Below are 23,492 nucleotides of genomic sequence, written 5' to 3'. Positions count from 1 at the left end.
CATCTCTACCCCATCACCAGGCCCCGGGACAACCAACCCCCCTACCCACGGAGGGGAGAAATAACAACAAAGCTGCTCCCTGTCACAGGCTCCCGGGATCCCCGTCCAGAGCAGCGGTGGTGTCCACACAATCACCACAACCGTGGGTGGCGTCACGGACAATATCCCCAAAACCCAAACCACCCCTTTTCACTCACGGGCGAGTAGCGCCGCTCGAGTCCCCGGGATCCGGCCATCGCTCGAGCCAACGAGCAGCAGCAGCCGTAGAGCTGCGTCAGCCGGACCCGAGCAGTGGGAGAGCGCACCGTCCCCTCCTCCGCCAGCGACACTTCCAGCTTGGGACTGGTGTGGAGGGTAAAGTGGATCAGGATGCGCAGGAGGAGGAGGAGGCTGAGGAGCATGACATTCCGGAGCTGTAGAGTGTGTGTGAAACCCTGACTGAGGTAGGGCCTGCAAAACTTGGTGTGTGAAGGACGTGTTCCGTCCCTCGCTCAGACTGGGTCCCAGCTTGCACAATATTAACCCAGTGTGACGTCAACGAGATGTAGCGTCCTTGCCCACATGCACTTGTCCACGTGTCTGTGGTTAGGTGGACTTTGGCTGAAACAGCGTTGTTCAGGGCACGTGTGATGTTTTGTGACACGTGGTTAGTTATGCAATGCGGGGACGGCACACAGGGAGAAATAGTGGCGGCTGTGGACCGAGTAACGTGGGACAGCTGCCACCATCAGTTCGCGGAATGCTTCTGTCTCAACCAGCCTAAAAGGCAACATTTCCAGCGCAAGCAGTCGCGAAATGTTAGCATTTAGAACTGTGGCATGTGGGGTGTTGGCAGTGTATTTGCGCCTGCGCTCAAAGGTTTGCTGAATGGATAACTGAACGCTGCGCTGGGACAAGGACGTGCTTGATGATGGTGTTCTTTCTGCGTAGGCAACTGCAGGTGCAGGAGTGGAGGAGGCTTGTTCGCAGGCAGCATGGACAGGGGATTGGCTCGCATGCACAACCAGCGAAGACGTAGCAGTGACATCAGCAAGCACTGCTCCTCGACTCTGTTGTACTTCCCACAAAGTCGGGTGCTTGGCTGACATGTGCCTGATCATGCTGGTGGTGGTCAGGCTGCTAGTTTTGGTACCCCTGCTGATGCTGGCATGGCAGGTGTTGCAAATGGCCTTTTTAGAATCATCTGGAGCCAACTTAAAAACTGCCAGTGTCAGAGTTCCGGGTTTTCCAGTTTTCTTTTGAAAGAGCTTGCCCTTTGTTAACATGGAGTTTTCTGTTCTGTTGCCCTACTTCCTGTCCATCTGTTTAAAAGCCGCCCCTAAAGCTTAGTCCAGTGCCTGAGTATACTGCTTCCTGTGTGCTCCTGCCCTGCTGCTTTTGGTTCCTGATTGTTATTCGGATCCTCTTGGAAAACAACCGACACCGACTCTGGACTTCATCTGGTATCATCTAGCTGTACCTGGACTCCGTTTGCCGTCTTTGGTCGGAACTTCTGCCCGGTTCCTTCCGTTTAATACCACTCTGGACTCACATCACGTACAGACATTTTTCGACTTACCTATTGCCCTTTTGTGTCCCGGCTGCTGCGCATTTAGGGCTTCTGGGGTGATTGCCAGACAGTCCCTGTATAGGGGTTTGCTGTTGGTGGTCTCCCTGGGGGAGTCCGGTGCGCGGTCCCGGGAATTCCCTTTCGCTCAGTCCCTGGAAGGTATTTCCTGTATTTATGTTCTACTGTGTTTTTGTTCCGTTTATGTACATATTTGCTGGTTGCATATTATAAATGTCTTGCACCAAGAACTCGTCTCTGGTTGTCATTGCCCTAACGCAATCGAAATCCTCAATACATACAATAGTATTACAGCCAGACTCGGGAAGACCTAACATTTGTACAGGCACCTTGTGTCGTGTTGTTCCGGGGAACAGTTGACTGACGTCTGCCTGGGGCCACCACTCTGCTTCTTACTGCCTGTTGTGATGCTACGCCTCCCTCCCCCTGTGCACTGCTGTCCTCGCTCTGCATATCCTCCTGCCAGGTTGGGTCAGTTACTGGATCATCCACCACGTCGTCTTCCTCTTCCGCACCCTGCTCCTCCTCCTGACTTCCTGACAATTGTGTCTCATCATCGTCCACCCCTTGTTGAGACACGTTGCCAACTTCGTGAGAACGTGGCTGCTCAAATATTTGTGCATCTGTACATACAATCTCGTCATGGCCCACTTCAACAGGAGCTGGCGAGAGGCCAGAATTTGTGAATGGAAACGTGAACGAACAGCTATTCCGAGTGTCCAAGTGTGGGATCAGTAATGTCCGTGGACGTGTACTCGGCCTGGTGGTAGGAAGGAGGATCAGGTTCTGAAATGTGCGGTGCAGTATCACGGCTACTGACACTTGACCGTGTGGAAGACAGAGTGTTTGTGGTGGTGCCAATCTGACTGGAAGCATTATCCGCTATCCAACTAACAACCTGTTGACACTGGTCTTGGTTCAAGAGCGGTGTACTGCTGCGGTCCCCAAGAATTTGGGACAGGACGTGCGAGCGACTAGATGTGGCCCTTTGTTGTGGCGAAATTAGAGCTTGCACACAACCTCGGTGTCTGCCTGCACCACCATCACGTCCACTTCCTTGTTCGTTGACAACGCCCTTGCGCATTTTGCAATGCTGTGCTGATGTGTATTCACTAGACTTGTGTGTTATATCCAAGTTTTTGCAAAACTCACACAAATGCAGCGGAAAGCTGCCACCAACAGGCACACACGTGCGGTTTTTAAATGCAAGCACGGAGGCACTAAGAACCTAACAGGTCTCTATCCAGGGACAACGTGGAGCCTCTCAATTTTTGGCTGCCCTGCCTAAGGGCTATACTATAATACACCCACTTCCTTCCAATGGGCACTTCAGGTTTACAGGCCTTCATGCACGTCTCTATCCAGGGACAACGTGGAGCCTCCCAATTTTTGGCTGCCCTGCCTAAGGGCTATACTATAATACACCCACTTCCTTCCAATGGGCACTTCAGGTTTACAGGCCTTCATGCACGTCTCTATCCAGGGACAACGTGGAGCCTCCCAATGTTTGGCTTCCCTGCCTAAGGGCTATACTATAATACACCCACTTCCTTCCAATGGGCACTTCAGGTTTACAGGCCTTCATGCACGTCTCTATCCAGGGACAACGTGGAGCCTCCCAATGTTTGGCTTCCCTGCCTAATGGCTATACTATAATACACCCACTTCCTTCCAATGGGCACTTCAGGTTTACAGGCCTTCATGCACGTCTCTATCCAGGGACAACGTGGAGCCTCCCAATTTTTGGCTGCCCTGCCTAAGGGCTATACTATAATACACCCACTTCCTTCCAATGGGCACTTCAGGTTTACAGGCCTTCATGCACGTCTCTATCCAGGGACAACGTGGAGCCTCCCAATTTTTGGCTGCCCTGCCTAAGGGCTATACTATAATACACCCACTTCCTTACAATGGGCACTTCAGGTTTACAGGCCCTCATGCACGTCTGTATGCAGGGGCATTGGTGAACCTCACAATTTAGGACTGCCCTGGCAAAGGAAAATACTACAAAGACTCACTTCCTCAAAATGGGCACATTAGACTCAAGAGGCCTTCATGTACGTCTCTTCTCAGGGACATCGGAGTGCCACACAATGTTTTCACGTAAAATCTTTCATGTATTGATCTCAAAAAGTAACATACACCAGCTCTATCTCACTATTGGGTATGTGCCCTTAACATTTCCGCCATGAAAAATCATTTTGGGGTCATTTTGGAAGGTTTTCTGGTGAGTCCGTAAAAATGGCGTAAAACGCGGACAAAATTGTTCACAGCTGTGACTTTTGAGTGATAAATGCTTCAAGGGGTCTTCCCCATGCTGTTGCCATGTCATTTGAGCACTCTTCTGAGACTTTTGTGACATTTTTAGGGTTTCTCCATGCTGCCGGGGGGTCATTTCACAAAAATACTCGGGTCTCCCATAGGATAACATTGGGCTCGTTGCTCGGGCCGAGTACACGAGTATCTTGGGAGGCTCGGCCCGAGCTTCGAGCACCCGAGCTTTTTAGTACTCGCTCATCACTAATTCTTACTATATGTTAAAAAACTAAATGAATTTGGGGTACAACTTGGGCTCGTAGAGTTGGGCTCAACACCTATGAGAAGAGGGGACAAAAGATGTCTGGTTTGGTTGTAAAGGTTAAAAAATGTGTGTGTATGTGTGTGTGTGTGTGTGTGTGTGTGTGTGTGTTTATGTATTATATATATATATATATATATATATATATTTTTTTTTTTTTTTTCTTTTACATTTCCTTCTTCCGTCATCAGAAAGCTAATCCTGAAAAATCAGCAGTGAGGTACATCGAGCCGGTTGAGACCTTCCCTACCACCCTTAGGCTGTCTGCGTCTTCGCTTCTGGTCCCGTACAATCCTTTTGTAAAATCTGAATGTTTCACATTGGACGCCAGTGATTTCCGAGCCAAATGGCTTCGTAACGACTCCGATATTAGATTTAAATTGTAAAGTAAAAACCAATAGGTTTTTATCCTCTTCCGATTCGAGGATTACCGCTTATCTGTGTTACGCTATAAACCTGCCAAAAGCAGCCCCGCGCTCGCTCTATTTTTCAATTTAGGAATTGTAAGTCAATTTTTAGCTGTAGTCTAACTTAATAGGAATTTGTACCCGCGGCGTCCTGTGCATTAGATCAGATATTTGCACGGTAAGCAGAACACACAGTAGAATAAAAACTTTGAAGTTCTTTTGGAAATATAGTATCAGCGCATCTCCGAGAGGGCAGGCGTGTAATCTAATTCCCGAGAGGTCTATTAGAAAATAATGGAGGCAGATCACAAATGGCGGCTGGAGGGGGGGGGATGGGGTGGTCTTTTTTTACGGATGTTCTCCTCAGTTCTTCTCGGCTGAGTCACACCGGAGAATAAAGAAGAGTGGCTTTGACTTCCGAGTCTGTAATATATTTGGTCGTCTTATGACTAAGCGTTGTTTGGGGAAAGAAAGTCTTCCTAGGCTGTGTAAATCCTGACAAGACGCCGTCTCCTTCACATCACGCTGAGACAACATTGTGCATGCGTCACCTCCACCTTGTAGCCGGCCGTGTCTGCGATCCGTAGGCGGCGATTCATTCGTCAGCCAACATCAGAGACGCCCATGGTCCCGGACTCGCAACCTTGTGGACAATATAATCGAGAGGCTTCCTCCGCACCCAAAGCATGAGGACGGTAAGGAGTCAACCGTGATCCTTACAGGAAAAATGAATTACTCGCTCCGGAATGAGGAAGACAATTTGGTATCAAAATAAAAAATAATTGTTTAACTTTTTGGAAAAGTCGGATGATTTGAGGGAGGCAAAAATAGCCACCATCACAACTCTCCTAGGAAAATATATACCTAGGGTTCGCTAGAACAGGTACTTTGTCCAAAGTGGCGTATTCAGTCTGAGCAATAAGGAGTCTGAAAAAAGTCTTGATTGGTGTAAGGGTACGGACAAAGACCCCGCCAGCGTGTAGTTTTAATGCAGAATATCACGAATTTACAAAACAAGAATGCCGCGGAGACACCATCACATGTTTCTCAACGCTGGCAGGAAAACTAGCCAGGTCTTTCACCGGGAAGGAACAACTACGGGAAGGGCAGTCTCCAGTCAAGGAGACCGCCTATACCAAACATGGTATCCATCCACAGACAGCCGTTTCAGGGTATTTGCCCCTCATCAGTTTCCTACTTCACACTGATGAGGGGCAAATACCCCGAAACAGCTGTCTGTGGATGGATACCATGTTTGGTATAGGCAGTTTCCTTGACTGGAGACTACCCTTCCCGTGGTTGTTCCTTCCCGGTGAAAGACCTGGCTAGTTTCCTGCCAACATTGAGAAACATGTGATGGTGTCTCCGCGGCATTTTTGTTTTGCATATTTTCCCAGGGGGGCCTTGTTCTAGTGTCACTGCGTTGAGAAACACGTGATGGTGTCTCCGCGGTGTTGGATGTTGATCTCCCCGAGGTCAACCATCTTTACCTATGTATCACGAATTTACAACTGAGGGGCATTCCCATTCTGTACACTTGCTTGCAAATGTCAAATGTATGGGGGTCAATTCACTTTACCTCATACTTGCCAACTCTACAGGAATATCCGGCGGCCTCCCAGGAAGAGGGGAGGAGGTGTGGACAGATATTCTTGACACCACCTAACCCCCACTGAAATCTTGTAAATTCTTATGTGACACCAGAATGCTCAATCTTTATAAGGAACCCCAAGATCCAATTATTATTGGAGGGGGAGGGAACGGGTTTGGAGGGGCATGTGGGTTTGAATTGGAGCTTGGAGGGGGATGTGGGCTTAAAGGGGGGCTTAGAGGAGAGCGTGGGCTTGGGGAAGAGTGTGCGTTCAGAGTGGAGAGCATGCTTGGAGGGGGCCTCGACTTGGAGGCCTCCCAAGGAGAGGGTTGGAAAAGTGGACACCACTTGACATTCTTGACACCACCTAACCCCCACAAAAATCTTGTTGAAACTCTTTGCAACACCAGAATGCTGAATCTTTAAAAGGAACTCCGATATCCAGTTATTCTTGGAGGGGAATCTGGGCTTTGAGGGAGGGGGCTCGGGCTTGGAGGGGGATGTGGGTTTGGAGGAGGGCATGGGCTTGAATGTGGGTTTGGATCAGAACGTGGGCTTGGAGGGCATGCGGGTTTGGAGGGGGACATGGGCTTGAAGGGGGGACTTGGAGTGGGTTGTGGGTTTGGATGGGAGCACAGGCTTGAATGGGGCCTCAGTTTGGAGGCCTCACAAGGAGAGGGTTGGAAAAGTGGACAGATATTCTTGACACCACCTAACCCCCACAAACTCTTGTTGAAATTATTTGTGACACCAAAATGCTCAGTCTTTACAAGGAGCCCCAATGTCCAATTATTTTTGGAGGGGTTGTGGTGGGCATCGATGGGGTGTTTAGGCTTGGAGAGGGCCCTGGGCTTGATGGAGGGCTTTGAAGGGGAGCACGGGCTTGGAAGAGGGGGCATGGGCTTGGAGGCCTTCCAGAAAGAGGACAAGAAGAGTGGACAGATATTCTTGACACCACACTTAGCCTACTCCTCCCTCCCCAAAAAAAAATATTTTTTGATTCTTTTATGACCCTAGATTGCTCAGTCTTTACAAGGAGCCCCAATATGATTGGAGGAAGGGCCTGGGTTTGGAAGGGGCATGGGCTTGAAGGCCTTTTACTTGTCGGGATATTTTTGGGACTAAAGGATGTAATCTGGGAACATACAATCTACATATACAGGAGCCCAATGAGAAACTCTTCTTCTTGCTTAAAGGGATGGTCCTATACAGTCCTGCGTCCCAGCCTGACCACCGGAGGTAGAGCGTGGGAAATAGGCGAGACCTGAGCTACATTGTTTATGATACTCCTCTGGAAATAGCCGAGAGCTGAGCTACAATGTTTGTGATACTCCCCTGGAAAGAGCAGAGAGCTGAGCGACATTGTTTGTGATACTCCCCTGGAAATAGGCGAGAGCTGAGCTACATTGTTTGTGATACTCCCCTGGAAATAGCCGAGAGCTGAGCGACATTGTTTATGATACTCCCCTGGAAATAGCCGAGAGCTGAGCGACATTGTTTGTGATACTCCCCTGGAAATAGCCGAGAGCTGAGCTACAATGTTTGTGATACTCCCCTGGAAAGAGCAGAGAGCTGAGCTACATTGTTTGTGATACTCCCCTGGAAATAGGCGAGAGCTGAGCTACATTGTTTGTGATACTCCCCTGGAAATAGCCGAGAGCTGAGCGACATTGTTTATGATACTCCCCTGGAAATAGCCGAGAGCTGAGCGACATTGTTTGTGATACTCCCCTGGAAATAGCCGAGAGCTGAGCTACATTGTGTGTGATACTCCCCTGGAAATAGCCGAGAGCTGAGCAAGATTGTGTGTGATACTCCCCTGGAAATAGCCGAGAGCTGAGCGACATCGTGATACTTTCCTGGAAATAGCCGAGAGCTGAGCGACATTGTGATACTTTCCTGGAAATAGCCGAGAGCTGAGCGATGTTGCTCCTGACTATTCCCGAGCTCCACCAGTCTTATTCCCTTATGTGTTATGAAAGGCTGAGATACGAGCAGTCCTGTAGTCCCGGTGCCGGCCCGGGGACGGACATACCCAGGTGACGTGCATCCCGGGAGCAATCTGTGCATTTTTCAGGGCGTAGTGAGAATCCTCAGGAGTGAGGAATCGCTGTAAATGTAAATACTCTTCCTGGAGTCGTACGTTCCGACCATTACAGGAGTAGTTTAGATCCAGTTAAATATCTAATTGTCTGGTAATGGTCAAATAAAATTTCCCCTCCGCAGTTTAGCGCTCTTGTATGTATAAGATAGCCGCCATCTGTTCTCAGCGATGTTATTCTGCAATCCGCATTCACTTGTAAAATAATAAAATGGAGGAAAAAAAAAAAAAGTCAATTAAAGTGAAGTCGGCCGTGATGGAGTTGTTTACTTGTTGGGATTAAATAATGGGTTAATCTCGATCCGTCGGTAGTTGTTCTGCGTTGTTCTCCAGCCTGGAATCGTTGCGCTATTAAAGCTGCCATATTGTACCCATCCACCTAGTGCTATAATACACAAAAAGTCTTGGGAGCTGGGACTTTGTAAATTTCTCCCGCTATCTTGCCGGTTTGACGTAATATCCGTCGGTCCGGTGCTCCGTTTCTCCAGATGGCATGGTCGTGCTTGGCGTTAGGGCTGTCTGCAGAATGCTATCATCTGCGCCTGAGCTTCATTATTGGTAGCGCTCCGCTCAGTATTGGACTCATTCCCCGGCACAGACGGCTCGTCTGGCGATAGCGACGTTCCTCAGCGTCTGAAGACAGGCGAGAAGTGTCTGAGTCAAGCCCTGTAATATCTCTGTATAGAGGCCCTTCACTCTCCCCGCACCCGATGACTTCTACACAGGCGCTCTGTCCCTTCCTATAAAGGAAATGTTACAGAAAATCATCTCTTTTTAAGTCTGTTTTTATCTTACATTAGTTTTATTTAATTTTTATTTTTTGTTTTTCAGTTTTCCATATTACTATCCATAGAAAAAAACATTGCACCTTTCACATGGACAAGGCCTTATATTAGACTCACATTTTATATTCTGTGCAGATAATTTTTCAGTAGATTCATTATCACAGACAGGAATGCAACGATGTCTTTAAACAGTAGGTAACCCAGGCTCCAATATTCACAGAAAATATCACAGCTCACCTTCTCCTCCTCCAGGACAATCGCTGATTACTCCTCTATATACAGTAGATAACACAGAATCCATCATTGACAATATTGTCACAGCTCACCTCCTCCTTTTCTTGTACAAATGAGTGTTAACATCGCTATATAGAGTAGATAACACAGGATCCACCACTCACAAAAACTGATATCACAGCTCACCTCCTTCTCCTCCTGTACAGTGACTGATAATACCTCTATATACAGTACAGAACACAGGACCCACCATTCACAAAAAACTGATCACAGCTCACCTCCTCCTCCTCCTGTACAATAACTGATAACACCTCTATTTACAGTAGATAATACCGGATCCACCATTTACAAAGTGATATCACAGCTCACCTTCTTCTCCTGTACAAATACTGATAATACCTCTATATACAGTAGATATCACAGGATCTACCATTCATAATAGATGTTGTCACAGCTCCCCTCCTCCTGTACAGTGACTTATAACACCTCTATACAGTAGATAACACAGGACCCACCATTCACAATTGGTGACACCATAGCTCACTTTCTCCTCCTCCTCCTCCCGTACAATGACTGAAAACATCTTTATATACAGTAGATATCACAGGATCCACCATTTACAATAGGTGATGTCACAGCTCACCTCCTCATGTACAATGGCTAATAACACCTCTATATACAGTAGATAACAAAGGACCAACCATTCACATTATGATGTCACAGTTCACCTCCTCCTGTACAATAACTGATAGCACTTCTATATACAGTAGATAATACTGGATCCACCATTCACAAAAAGTGATATCACAGCTCACCTCTTCCTCCTTCTCTACAATGACTGGTAATACCTCTACATACAGTAGATAACACAGGGTCCACCATTCACAACTGTGGATATTGGGAATTAATCGACTTGTCCTTACTAGTGCATTCTAGAGAATTGGCGCAGCTCTCGAAGTCGACGGGAGCGGGAAGTTCGGATTATAGAAGATGTTTGTCTAAGGTCATTAACGGAACAGAGGGCACGGGTAGAGTGATAGAGATGATGAGGAGATGTAGAGCGGTACAGAACTGTGTTGAGCTTTGTGGGTGAGAGTGATTAGTTTATATTGTTCTCTGTAGCGGATGGGTAACCAGTGCAATGGCTGGCACATGGTGGAGGCATCGGTGTAATGGTTGGAGACAAATATGATTCTGGCTGGTGCATCCAGGATGAATTGGAAATTGGAGAGTTTAGTAAGAGGAAGACCGATTAGTAGAGAGTTGCAATACTCCAGACGAGAATAAATAAATTTTTCTTGAGCCAATGGTAAGGAAAGGTTGAATTTTAGAGATGTTTTTGAGGTGGAGGTGACATAAATGAGAGAGTGATTGGATGTAGGGAAGAAAGGGGGATCGGAGTCAAATAAAATCCCAAGATAGTGGACATGCTGCTGGGGAGAAGTCAATATACATAATTATGTCTTCACCCCTTTACTACTTGATGTGCATTCATTCTAGGAAATCTAATTATATACAGAAGAAAGTCTGAGCGCTCATGTACAACCAGACATCTACAAGAACATATCGCTCGGAACACATGAAATTAATAGAGGCAATGAAAGCCGAGTCATGCATCTGTTCTCTTTATCGCACAAGACATGGTCCATCACTTCCCAGGGTTGGGATCGGCCCACGCGCGTTTCGCCTAATCTCCTTTAATCATTTTTTCCTTTTGATTCTATTTTGTCTGAAATGTAAACAAAACTAAGGAGAGTGTGAAGATTTTTTTTTCTGAGAGTCTCAGGAGCTCATCCATGTCCCAACTCCTTCTTCTGCCTGTCCAGGAAGAGAGTTGGCTTCAGCAGGAGCCTCCCCCCTTCCCGTCTCCTCCCACAAGAGTTGTTTTGTTTTAGCAACATGCAGAAAATCCTGCAGACTGAGAAACCTTTTATTTCTCTTATCCATCATTTCTAGTTTTCTTGCTTCTTAAATAAATCAGGACACTTTAAGCCCTGACTCGAATTCTCATGCGTTTCTGCACAATGACACTTGACTAGCCTACTGGTTGAAGTACAGTAGTCAAAATTGCTGGCATTGGTCATTAATGTGTTAAACTTATTTGGACAGGACCTGACCCCCATCATTGACCAGCATACTGAACTCATCTGGGCATGCTCAGTAGAGACTGGTGACTGAGCTGCAGCCAGATACAACAAGCACATACACATTTAGGATTAGGCATGTTAAAATCCAACATGCCTGACCTATTTTTCTGACACCACATTTTAGGAAAAGAAGTCACTCCCAATACATTAAGTGTATCCGTTCTTGCTGAAATTGCGAAGTTAAATAGATTCTGTCTGTTGTGTATGGACCTGGCAATTGCTAAAAAAAAAAAAAAAAAAAAAAAAAAAAAAAAAGGTGTTAAATAATTACTTTTAAAAAATTCCCTGATCTTTCCTGATTCTCACGCTTTTTTCTGTTTTACTCTGCGTCGCTCCATTGCAGAGTTATTCACATTTATTTTGTAGCACACTATGTGAAATCTCCGCATTGCAGTTCAACAGGGTGTTTGTTCAGAGTCTTCTCCGGGAGGCGTGTGCTTTCTCTCCTCCCTCCCTGATACTACCAATCACAGCTCAGCAATGTCTGTGCTATAATTGGCAGCATCTGGGAGGGCGGGGCAAAGGCACACACCCCCTGAGAAGACTCTGAAGATTCTGCAAAGTAGAGATTTCACATGCTGCCCTTCAGAAGAAACAAATGTGAATATCTCTGGAACGGAGTAACGTAGAGCAAAACGGAAAAGAGGAATATGATCAGGGGAGCTCAGGTTTTCGGGTTTTTTTGTGTTGTTTAAGAGAAATATTGACTATATTTTTTTTAGTCTTCTGGGGAAGGGGGGGGGGGGCGTTTGCTTTCTCCCCTCACTCCCAGACTATCAATCACAGCTCACCAATTTCTAAGGCAGAGCTATGATTGGCAGCATCTGGGAGGGCTGGGCAAAGGCACACACCTCCTGAGAAGAGAAGACTGAAGATTCTGCAAAGTAGAGATTTCTCATCCTGCCCTTCAGCAGAAACAAATGTAAATACCTCTGCAACAGAGCAATGCAAAGCAAGACTGAACATTTCAACAACATCAGGGGAGCGCAGGGGGTTTGTGGTTTTTTTTTTGTTTTTTTTCTTTTTGTTTTTTTTTTATTAGGAAAAGTATTTACTAAGTTTTTTCAGAGTCTTTTCTGGGTAGCGTGTGCTTTCTCGCCTCCTTCCATGAGTACCAATCACATCTCAGCAATGTCTGAAGCTGAGCTATGATTGGCAGCATCTGGGAGGGCGGGGCAAAGGCACATGCCCCAAAGAAGACTCTGAAGATACTGCAAAGTAGAGATTTCACATGCTGCCCTTCAGAAGAAACAAATGTGAATATCTCTGGAACGGAGTAACGTAGAGCACAACGGAAAGCAGGAACATGATCAGGGGAGCTCAGGTTGTTTTTTTTTTTTTTTTAAGAAAAATATTTACTACATATTTTTTTCAATTTTCGGGGAGGGCGTTTGCTTTCTCCCCTCACTCCCTGATAACCAATCACAGCTCACCAATTTCTAAAGCTGAGCTATGATTGGCAGCATCTGGGAGGGCGGGGCAAAGTCACACACCTCCTGAGAAGACTCTGAAGATACTGCAAAGTAGAGATTTCACATGTTGCCCTTCAGAAGAAACAAATGTGAATATCTCTGCAATGGAGCAACTCAGAAATGAAGAGCAAAATGGAAAAAAAATCAACAGGATCAGTGGAGATCAAGGCTTTTTTTTAATTTATTAAGAAAAATATTTAGTACAATTTTTTCAGAGTGTTCTCTGGGGAGCGTGTGCCTGCGGGGGGGCGTGTGCTTTCTCCCCTCACTCCCTGACTACCAATCACAGCTCAGCGATGCCTGAGGCTGAGCTATGATTGGCAGCATCTGGGAGGGCGGGGAAAGGCATACAATCCCTGAGAAGACTCTGAAGGTTCTGCAAAGTAGAGATTTCACATGCTGCCCTTCAGAAGAAATAAATGTGAATATCTCTGCAACGGAGCATCGCAGAGCAAAACGTAAAAGAGAAACAGGATCAGGGGAGCTCAGGGGTTTGTTTTTGGGTTTGTTTTGTGTTTATTTTTAAAAACATTTACTAATTTTTTTCAGAGTCTTCTCTGGGGGGCGTGTGCTTTCTCACCTTCTTCACTGACACTGCCAATCACAACTCAGCAATATCTGAAGCTGAGCTATGAATGACAGCATCTGGGAGAGCAGGGCAAAGGCACATGTCCCCTGAGAAGACTGCAAAGTAGAGATTTCACATGCTGCCCTTCAGAAGAAAGAAATGTGAATATCTCTGCAATGGAGTAATGCAGAGCAAAACGGAAAACAGGATCAGGGGAGCTCAGGTTTTTTTTTTTAACATAAGTATTTAAGGCACACACCTCCTGCGAAGACTCTGGAGATTCTGAAAAGTAGAGATTTCACATGCTGCCCTTCAGAAGAAACAAATGTGAATATCTCTGCAATGGAGCAACGCAGAGCAAAACGGAAAAGAGCAACGGGATCAGGGGAGCTCAGGGATTTCTAGAAAAGTATTTCTCAATTTTTTTTGAACAAGTGACAGGTTTTCTTTAATACACTCATATATATATATATATATATATATATATATATATATATATATATATATATATATATATATATATATATATATATATATATATATATATATATATATATATATATATATAACCAAGAAAGTCAGATAACTTGCCTAAATGTTGCTATTTCTTGTATCGTTACCGTTATCTCGCTTGTCCCATTGTCATTTCTGTTGGCGCATTGGAGCATAATGCCTTCCGGGATAATCGATCAAACGGCTTGTACTCCGTGAACCCAATTAGCGGCACCAAACAATAAAGCATTAAAACAATAGGAAGTAATGGCTGCGTCCTAATACTTTCCTTTCTCTGGATTTGCTCATTCATCCACCAGTCGGTCCTTTGATAGATAATAGATGTTTGTGTTATTGTTACGTAGAAAGATCCGTTTTGTATCTTTTCTATTTTTGCATTGTGGTTCCTAAATCTTCTAAGCTTGAGGAAGAATGGCATTGGCGTCCAGTAACGTTCCATTCATTATGAACGCTGTCTTCTTTTCTCTCTCACCACAGTCGTGTGCTTTGATGCAAAAATTAACTTTGACGACAACGCGCAGTTCAGACAAAAGGAGATTTTTGCAATGGATGACACGTCGGAAACCGATCCCATTGAGAGCGAGGCCGCGAAATATGACTTGAAGTACATCGGCATGGATGGGAACATTGCTTGCTTTGGTAAGAACAGAAGTATTGTAACAGATCTATTGTATCAGCAGACTGTTCATTTAACACCGCTTTTATATAACCAGTTTGGTGATTGTGTTTCAGTGACAGTGGGAACAATGGAATCCTTGTGTTTGTATTGTTCTCATGTCTAGTTTTGACTAACAATATTGTGCATGACATCGCGGCGGCTGATGAGCCGGTATTTCAATTCAAGACATGAATTTGCAAGATGCAAAGCATTTAAAGCGCCACTGACTCTGGTATACTCCGCGTATTATCTTATAGACTCCACATAGACTCTGTATACATTGTGTATCAACACAATGTATCCTAAATTACGTCCTGTATTTATACTCCAGAGCTGCACTCACTATTCTGCTGCTGCAGTCACTGTGTACATACATTACATTACTTATCCTGTACTGATCCTGAGTTACCTCCTGTTTTATACTCCAGAGCTGCACTCCCTATTCTGCTGGTGCAGGCACTATGCACATACTTTACATTACTGATCATTTGATACATCATGTATTATACTCCAGAGCTTAACTCACAATTCTGCTGGTGCAGTTACTGTGTACATGCATTACTGATCCTGATATACATCCTGTATTATACTCCAGAGCTGCACTCACTATTCTGCTGGTGCAGGCACTATGTACATACTTTACATTACTGATCATTTGATACATCATGTATTATACTCCAGAGCTTAACTCACAATTCTGCTGGTGCAGTTACTGTGTACATGCATTAGTGATCCTGATATACATCCTGTATTATACTCCAGAGCTGCACTCACTATTCTGCTGGTGCAGTCACTGTGTACATACATTACATTACTGATCCTGTACTGATCCTGAGTTACCTCCTGTATTATCCTCTAGAGCTGCACTCACTATTCTGCTGGTGCAGTCACTTTGTACATACTTTACATTACTGATCCTGAGTTACCTCCTGTATTATACTCCAGAGCTGCACTCACTATTCTGCTGGTGCAGTCACTGTGTACATACATTACATTACTGATCCTGTACTGGTCCTACGTTACCTCCTGTATTATACTCCAGAGCTGCACTCACAATTCTGCTGCTGCAGTCATTGTATACATGCATTACTGATCCTGTACTGGTCCTGCGTTACCTCCTGTATTATACTCCAGAGCTGCACTCACTATTCTGCTGGTGCAGTCACTGTGTACATATATTACATTACTGATCCTGTACTGGTCCTGTGTTACCTCCTTTATTATACCCCAGAGCTGCACTCACAATTCTGCTGCTGCAGTCATTGTATACATGCATTACTGATCCTGTACTGGTCCTGCGTTACCTCCTGAATTATACCCCAGAGCTGCGGTCTCAATTCTGTTGGTTATTAAGGATACCAAAGAAGGACTACATCCATTAGACCTGTTTGCTCAGTCTTTTACATCAGTAATTGTAAGCCTAATGCAGGAGTGGAACAATCACAGAACACTTGCACTGCACCACGTTTACATTTTTGACCTGTTCCTGGTTTTGTCTTACAAATAATGATGTGAAATCCTGTTCATAATCCTGCTGTGTGAACGTGGCCTGAGAACAAACTTTGTACAGACCCTGAACAAGCAGGTAGTGAATTCACAAAGTTACTCACGTGCTTCTACGTGAATGTATCGCTTAACCTTGTTCGAGTTTACAAGTGACACGAGCGAGATTGATACTAAAGGATCCGTTCTCCATTAAGTCCAATTTTTTAAAACAAAATGGATCCGGCAAAAGTTTTTTTTGCAGAACTTTATTGCCAATGGATCTGTACAGGATCCGTTCTAACAGATGATTACAGTGTTAAAGAGACATCATCCCCCCCCCCCCCCAATACTTCTAGGAGGAACGGCACAATGCGGAGTTCCAAGAACGAAGTTACAGAATTCGTTATTTCAAGGGAATACCGGCGTCAACAACGTGCTGGTGTTCAGTTTGCGGACGCAGCTGCTTGCACCGCGCCACGCCATGTGTCACAGCAAAACTGAAAAATGTCTTCACAACAAAAGTAAGGAAAAAAAAAAGAAGCAAAAAACTCCCCTTCCGTGCTCCAGCGTTTCCTGCAAGAAGTGTAATTGGCGCTGTCAGAGGGACTCGCTAATAGTTGTGGTAGAGGAGCCTTTCAGACCTGCAAATTACTATCATAGGTTTCAATCACCCGGCAGTAAAAAAAAAAAAAAAATACCGCGACTAGAGCCGGTTATTGTGACTCGCGCTTCCCGGAGATTCATCTGCACAGCAATTTATACCGGAGCAATTTCATATACATCAAACACCAAAAGAGATGACGGGCACCGGGAGGGAGGATGGATGCACCTGTCAATAAACTCCGGATAAGTCAATTATTACGAAAGCCCGCAATGTTTAACCCTAATGACTATATCCGTGGCTGCGGAGGAGGAGGACTGGTGCGTAAACGTGGCGTCTATTTTTTCCTCGTCTCTTGCCATGTATGACGATGTGTAACTTATTACGCAATCTTGCTTTAGTTCCTGCAGGCTTTTCCTAGACTTAGTTAATTTCCTCCACTGTGTATCTGTATAGAACGTGTAGCTATACAACAGTCAGTGTAGTATTTTTTTGGTTGGCCGGTGTAGTATTTTGCCTTTTAATACAAACAAGTATTAGGTAATGAGACAAAAGATTAAACATGCGGGAGGATGCAGGGCGTTTAGGAAAGACTGCCGTTTCGCATTATGCATGCTTCATCTGGTCCCAGGTGACACCGGTTGAAGCGTGCATAATGCGAAACAGCTCTCATTCCTTAAAGGGAACCTGTCACCACTTTTTTGGCCTATAAGCTGCGGCCACCACCACCGGGCTCTTATATACAGGATTCTAACATGCTGTATATAAGAGCCCAGGCCACTGTGAGAACATAAAAAACACTTTAAAATACTTACCTAACGGTCGCACGGTTGGCTATATGGGCGTCTCCGTTATCCAGTGCCTGCGCCTTCTCTTTCGGCCATCTTTGTCCTCTTTCTTAAGCCGGTGTGCATGACGCGTCTACGTCATACACACTCGCCGGTCCTGCGCAGGCGCAGTACAATACTTTGATCTGCCCTGCTCAGGGCCTCAATGCAGGCAAGTGTGGATGACGTCGGACCCGTCATGCACCGCGGCTAGAGAAGGAGAACAAAGATGGACAAAAGAGACGGCGCCGGCATCGGACAATGGAGACGCCCATATGGCCAACCGTGCCACCATTAGGCAAGTATTATAAAGTGTTTTTTATGTTATACCCCCGGCCTGGATTCTTATATACAGCAGGTTAGAATGCTGTATATAAGAGCCCAGTGGTGGTGGCCGCAACTTATTGGCCAAAAAAGTGGTGACCGGTTCTCTTTAATGCCCTCCATCCTCCCGCAGGTTTTAACCTTTTGTCTCAATACATAATACTTGTCTTTAGGAAAAGGAGAAATACTACACTGGCCAAAAAAATACTGCACTGCCGGCTGTATAGCTAAACGTTCTATATCAGGGGTCGGGGACCTATGGCTCGCGAGCCAGATGTGGCTCTTTTGATGGTTGCATCTGGCTCGCAGACAAATCTTTAATAAAAAAAAAAATACTGTATGTTCCGGTTTGTAAGATGCACTTTTTTCCCCCAAAATCTTGGGGAAAAATGGGGGTGCGTCTTACAAACCGCATATGGCTTACTGGGGCGGCAGTGGTGGCACTAGGTCGGCGATACTGCGGGCTCATGGGGTGTCGCGGTGGCTAGCACCATTGATCTGCTGGTGGGCTGCTTTGAATCTCTCGCTGTTGATGAGATCGACTTCAAGAAAATGGCCGTGGCACATGCGCAGATGGACGCAATGGACTTAAAGAAGGCCGCAGAGTCCTATCTGCGCTTGCACTGCCTCCGTGGCCTTCTTGAAGTCCATCGTGCGCATGTACCACGGCCATTTTCTTGAAGTCGATCTTGTCAACTGCGGGAGATTCAAAGCAGCCTGCTGGCAGATCAGTAGCACCCACCGCTGTGACACCCCATGAGCCCGAAGCAGTATCGCCAACCCTCCACACACTGATCCTCTTGAGCCGCGACACCCACTCCTCTGTGCCTGCAGCATTGCCTACCCTGCCTCTTGGGACCTTCTGAGCCGCTCCACCACCGCTGCTCCCCCCGGTGAGTACGGCTCTCACGGAATTACATTTTAAAATATGTGGCGTTCATGGCTCTCTCAGCCAAAAAGGTTCCCAACCCCTGTTCCATACAAATACACAGTGGATGAAATTAAAGTCTTGGAAAATCCGGCGGGAACCAAAGCAAGATTGCCAGAGAAGGGCAAGTAGAAATCAACCCATGAAGCAAGAAAAATTTAATTCATTGAGACAAAAGATTAAAACCTGCGGGAGGATGCAGGGCGTTAAGAAATGACAATCGTTTCGCATTATGCATGCTTCATCTGGTCCCAGGTGACACCGGTTGAAGCATGCTAAATGCGAAACGGCTGTCGCTACTCAACACCCTGCATCTTTTAATCTTTTGTCTCAATGAGTGTACATTTTTTATGTATGGCGTTTGCCACTTTCGCCTTCTTCTAATTCCTGGATGTCACAAGTGGGCACCTCTAAACTCCGATGACGCCTGAAGTTATTCTTTATGGCTTCTTCAGAGTGCGCAGTGCCGGATTTCTTTTTTTCTCGTTTGCTTAAGTATTATATATTCCTTTAAGTATCTCTCCATTGAATTATTGGAATTCTTATATCCATTGTTTTATTTTTTCCCAGTGAACGGAGCCGGTCTTGCTATGGCTACATGTGACATCATCGATCTTCACGGCGGTAAACCGGCAAACTTCCTTGATCTCGGAGGTGGTGTACAGGAGTCTCAGGTGTACCAGGCCTTCAAGCTGCTCACCGCTGACCCCAAGGTAGGGACAAGGGACATCCATTGTTTGTTTTTCTTGCCAATATTGTGGAGACTCAGGAGTTAGTGGGTATTCTCGTCCGTTGGCCCGGTGGCCTTTAGAAAGACCGCATGGACCACGGCTCATCCCAACCGGACCCCCCGACCTCCTTAACTGTGGGCAGAACACTACTCAGACAACACAGGGTGCGGGAACCACAATATTAGACTTCGGCCAGGGCCACACTGGGGACTACTGTGTTCCAGCAGCACAGTGGGAGCCGAGTGTCATGCGAGTGTCACTGCGACTGAGGTCCGATTGTTCGATCGGACCACAGCTGCGGGGGGCGGGCTGGCTCTGAGGAGGGGAGGGAGGGATTTATCTCCCTCTCTCCTCCGTTGCCAGCTATTGCTGTTCTCGCCCTGCACTCGCAGTACACCTGTGTACCGCGAGTGCAGTGCGATTTTTCTCTAGCCCCATAGACTTGAATGGGTGCGAGAGAAACAAGGATCGCATTGCACTCGCAGCATGCTGCGACTATTTTCTCGGTCTGATTAGGGCTGAGAAAATAATCGTTCATGGGTGTTGACACATAGGCTAATATTGGTCCGAGTGGAATGCGATGTTTTATCGCATTCCACTCGCTCTGATTTTCATGCCGTGTTTCTTCGGCCTTCCGCTGGCTCACCATGGAGTAGAAAATTCCTGCTTTCGGAGCTTCCAGGGCCACATACCCCAAACCAGCAGCACCCACTGAGGTTAGGATAGTGACAAGCATAGGAAGCATCATGAGCACCGCAAAGTCCGCAGCCTGGTAACCGAATCATCCCAATCTGGGTTTCTTCCAGCCGAATCCTAGAATCCTCAGTTGTACTCATACACAATATAATCCAGTTTCTGATCTCCTAACCAGCGCCGAAGTGCCTAGACTGGGTAAAGGACTTCCAACCAGGACCGAAACCTCTAAGTTGAAGCCATATAAGCAAAAGAACACCCTAGTGACTCAAGCAGTCCCTTTTTATATTTCCCGGTCACTCATCCCAGGGTATGATGGTCTCAGCGGATTGATGGAATAAAGGCCGCTTTATACGCTAATACGGAGTCGTTGGGGTCACGGAATTTGTGACGCACATCCGGCCGCTTTAGCGATGTTGCTGCGTGTGACACCTATGAGCGATTTTTGCATCATCACAAAAACGTGCAAAATCGCTCATCGGTGACATGGGGGTCCATTCTCAATTATTGTTGCTGCAGCAGATACGATGTAGTTCGTCGTTCTTGAGGCAACACACATCGCTCCGTGTGACACCGCAGGAACGAGGAACCTCACCTTACCTGCGGCCGCCGGCAATGCGGAAGGAAGGAGGTGGGCGGGATGTTAAGTCCCGCTCATCTCCGCCCCACCCTTCTATTGGGCGGCCGCTTAGTGACGTCGCTGTGACGCCGAACGAACCGCCCCCTTAGAAAGGAGGCGGTTCGCCGGTCACAGCGACGTCGCTAGGCAGGTAAGTAGTGTGACGGGTCTGGGCAATGTTGTGCGACACGGGCAGCGATTTGCCCGTGTTGCACAACCGATGGGGGCCAGTATGCACGCTGGCGATATCGGTAACGACATCGCAGCGTGTAAAGCGGCCCTAAGGCTGTGCTCTTATTGGGGGGTATTCCAATCCACATAGTTAATTCTCCTGTATAATTCTCTTCTGAGTGAGGTAGACAGAGAGGCTGAGGGGATTTACATTAAATTAGCAATACACCTCGTCAGACAATGGATTTCTCCGATGAGTCCAGTGGAAAACAATGACTTAACAAACCGAGTTAACACACCAAAGGGACCCATGTCTGGCCAGATTAAGAACATTAACCCCTGAACAGGGCTGTGTCTTCACAAGTATTTCGGATACACATTGGGCATATAGGAGGCCAGACCGATCCATGACACTAAAAACAAAGTAGCACTAACCTATACTATAGAGGTAAAACCAGTGCAAGAAGAAAGTGGAACGGTTGCCCTTGACAGATTCCAGATCTTAGTTTTTAGAAAGTTTTTATTGCAAATAATAAAAATAAAATTGCAATGGCTCCAATAACTATTTTTCAAGTGCTTCAGTCCTGATCTGGCCTAAAGGGTTTGTGTGATATTAGAAAAACATGGCTGCTCTTTTCCTGAAACCGCGCCTTCCTTGTGCACAGGTTGTGTCTGGTATTGCAGCTCACTTGAATGGGACTCACCTGCAATACCAGAAGCAACCCATAGGGGGTGCTATTTTAGCTGAATGCTTCAGTATTTGCTAGTCTCATACAAACTCTTTAATGGGATAATGAGTCAAACAAGGTCACTATTTATGGACTTTTGTGTTTCACAAAGTTTTTGTTTTTTTCCTCACTTTCCATTTTTTTTCTTTTTAGTATTTTACTATATAAAAGTCAAACTTTACACTTTGGGATTTTTTTTAATGCAACACAGTAAAAAATAATCCCGATGCACGATGACACCGGAGAATCCGAAACCCAGCAAATCTTGCGTACTGATCTGCTTTCCGTTCTCGTGTAAAAAAAAATAAATAAATATATAAAACGGTGCCTGGGAGTCTGGATCGTACTTGTAATTGGTCCCAGTGTGCGGCGTAATTGATTATGAGTGGTGTACAGATAAATCATTTCACCGAGTTACAGAAGAAATAAAACATTAGTCTAATTAGTGGCCCATCTATGCAGAAAACGAGAATTTGCAACGCGTTCTGTGACTTGCAGTTGTCCTGTGATGAATGGTGCGCGGCGCAGGAGTTTACATGTCGGGGGGCTTCATCATGGTCATTTCCAATCTCCGTGTCATACGTTGTTATCCATTGTTGCCCATCAAACTGGTTTTATAGTGTCTACATAAACAATACTGGTGTTGCAAGGATATTTTTGTGGGCACCGTCAACTGTCATGGCGGCGTCAGGATCTGTGGCTTCTCTGCCGGCTAATTTCTCTTATGTCTGTGATCAGCACAAAGAGACTCAGGTGTCGACCCACAGACAAAGGCAGGCTAACAAGAGTTAAGGGTGCTTTACACGCTGCGACATCGCATGTGGTGATCGCTGCCGTAGTGAACAATATCGCTACGGTAGCGTCACACGCACATACCTGTTCTATGACGTCGCTGTGGCCACCGAGCAATCCCTCCTTCAAGGGGGAGGTGCGATCGATGTCCGGTGGACGCAGGTAGGATGATGTTCATCGTTCCTGCGGTGTCACACACAGCGATGTGTGGTGCCGCAAGAACGACGAACAACCTGCAGAATGAAACACCAACGACATTATGATTAGGAGCGACGTGTCAACGATCAACGATATTTGCCGTTTTCGCGATCGTTGATCGTCGCTCCTAGCTGTCACACACTGCTTATAGCTGCCGCACATCCAAGCCTTTTCAGTCTTGCTTTAGGCTTTTATTTCTTGAAGGGTTAACTTTTCTTCCCTTCTAAAAGAGCCTATTTTGGTTTTTTTTTTACCGTCACGTAGGTCGTGTGTCGTGGTCTAATCCCAAGAACCCCCGAGTCCCTGCTATCTGCCGCTAATAGAATTACATTTGCTGAATGGCGGCGGTGTCGGAGCGCGCTTGGCACTAGTGTTCTCGTCAGCCTCCCGCCTATGTATCTGACTCCTCTGCATTATCTACAGTGAGCACGGGTGAAATCCGGCGAGAGGCGAGGGCTGTGTCTGGCGGTCTCCATCCTCCCCGAGGCTTTTTTTCGCCCTCTCCTAGGTTAATTATTTTATTTTCCGCTTATCAGGGAGTTATTTTCTCTTCCTCCCTATTAATCGCTATCGCAGGCGCTGCACCTTTCCTCGGCTTCTCTCCTCAATTAAAACAAAGACGAAAATTGTTTCTGAGCAAACATCTGTGGCAGCGTCGGAATAATTGGAGACCGCAACGTACTTCTGTAAACAGCCTGTAATTAACACATTTAAAAGTTGAACTCGTTATACAGAAGGTTAAATGCACTCATTGAATGTTTCCAAGCTGCTTAC

General features: G+C 46.1%; 1 protein-coding gene across 1 annotated transcript in view; it reads left to right on the top strand.

The window, feature by feature from the left end:
• Positions 1-23,492, top strand: part of SUCLG2 (succinate-CoA ligase GDP-forming subunit beta) — a 271,295-nt gene that overhangs the window by 151,105 nt on the left and 96,698 nt on the right. Inside the window, exons 8-9 of the mRNA XM_075320699.1 lie at positions 14,441-14,602; positions 19,357-19,499. Coding sequence (XP_075176814.1) covers positions 14,441-14,602; positions 19,357-19,499 — 305 coding nt within the window. The remainder of the gene's footprint in view (positions 1-14,440; positions 14,603-19,356; positions 19,500-23,492) is intronic.

Source organism: Anomaloglossus baeobatrachus, chromosome 8 (genome assembly GCF_048569485.1).
Source record: "Anomaloglossus baeobatrachus isolate aAnoBae1 chromosome 8, aAnoBae1.hap1, whole genome shotgun sequence".
Classification (NCBI taxonomy): Eukaryota; Metazoa; Chordata; class Amphibia; order Anura; family Aromobatidae; genus Anomaloglossus; species Anomaloglossus baeobatrachus.
This window is presented reverse-complemented; position numbering and strand designations above follow the sequence as displayed.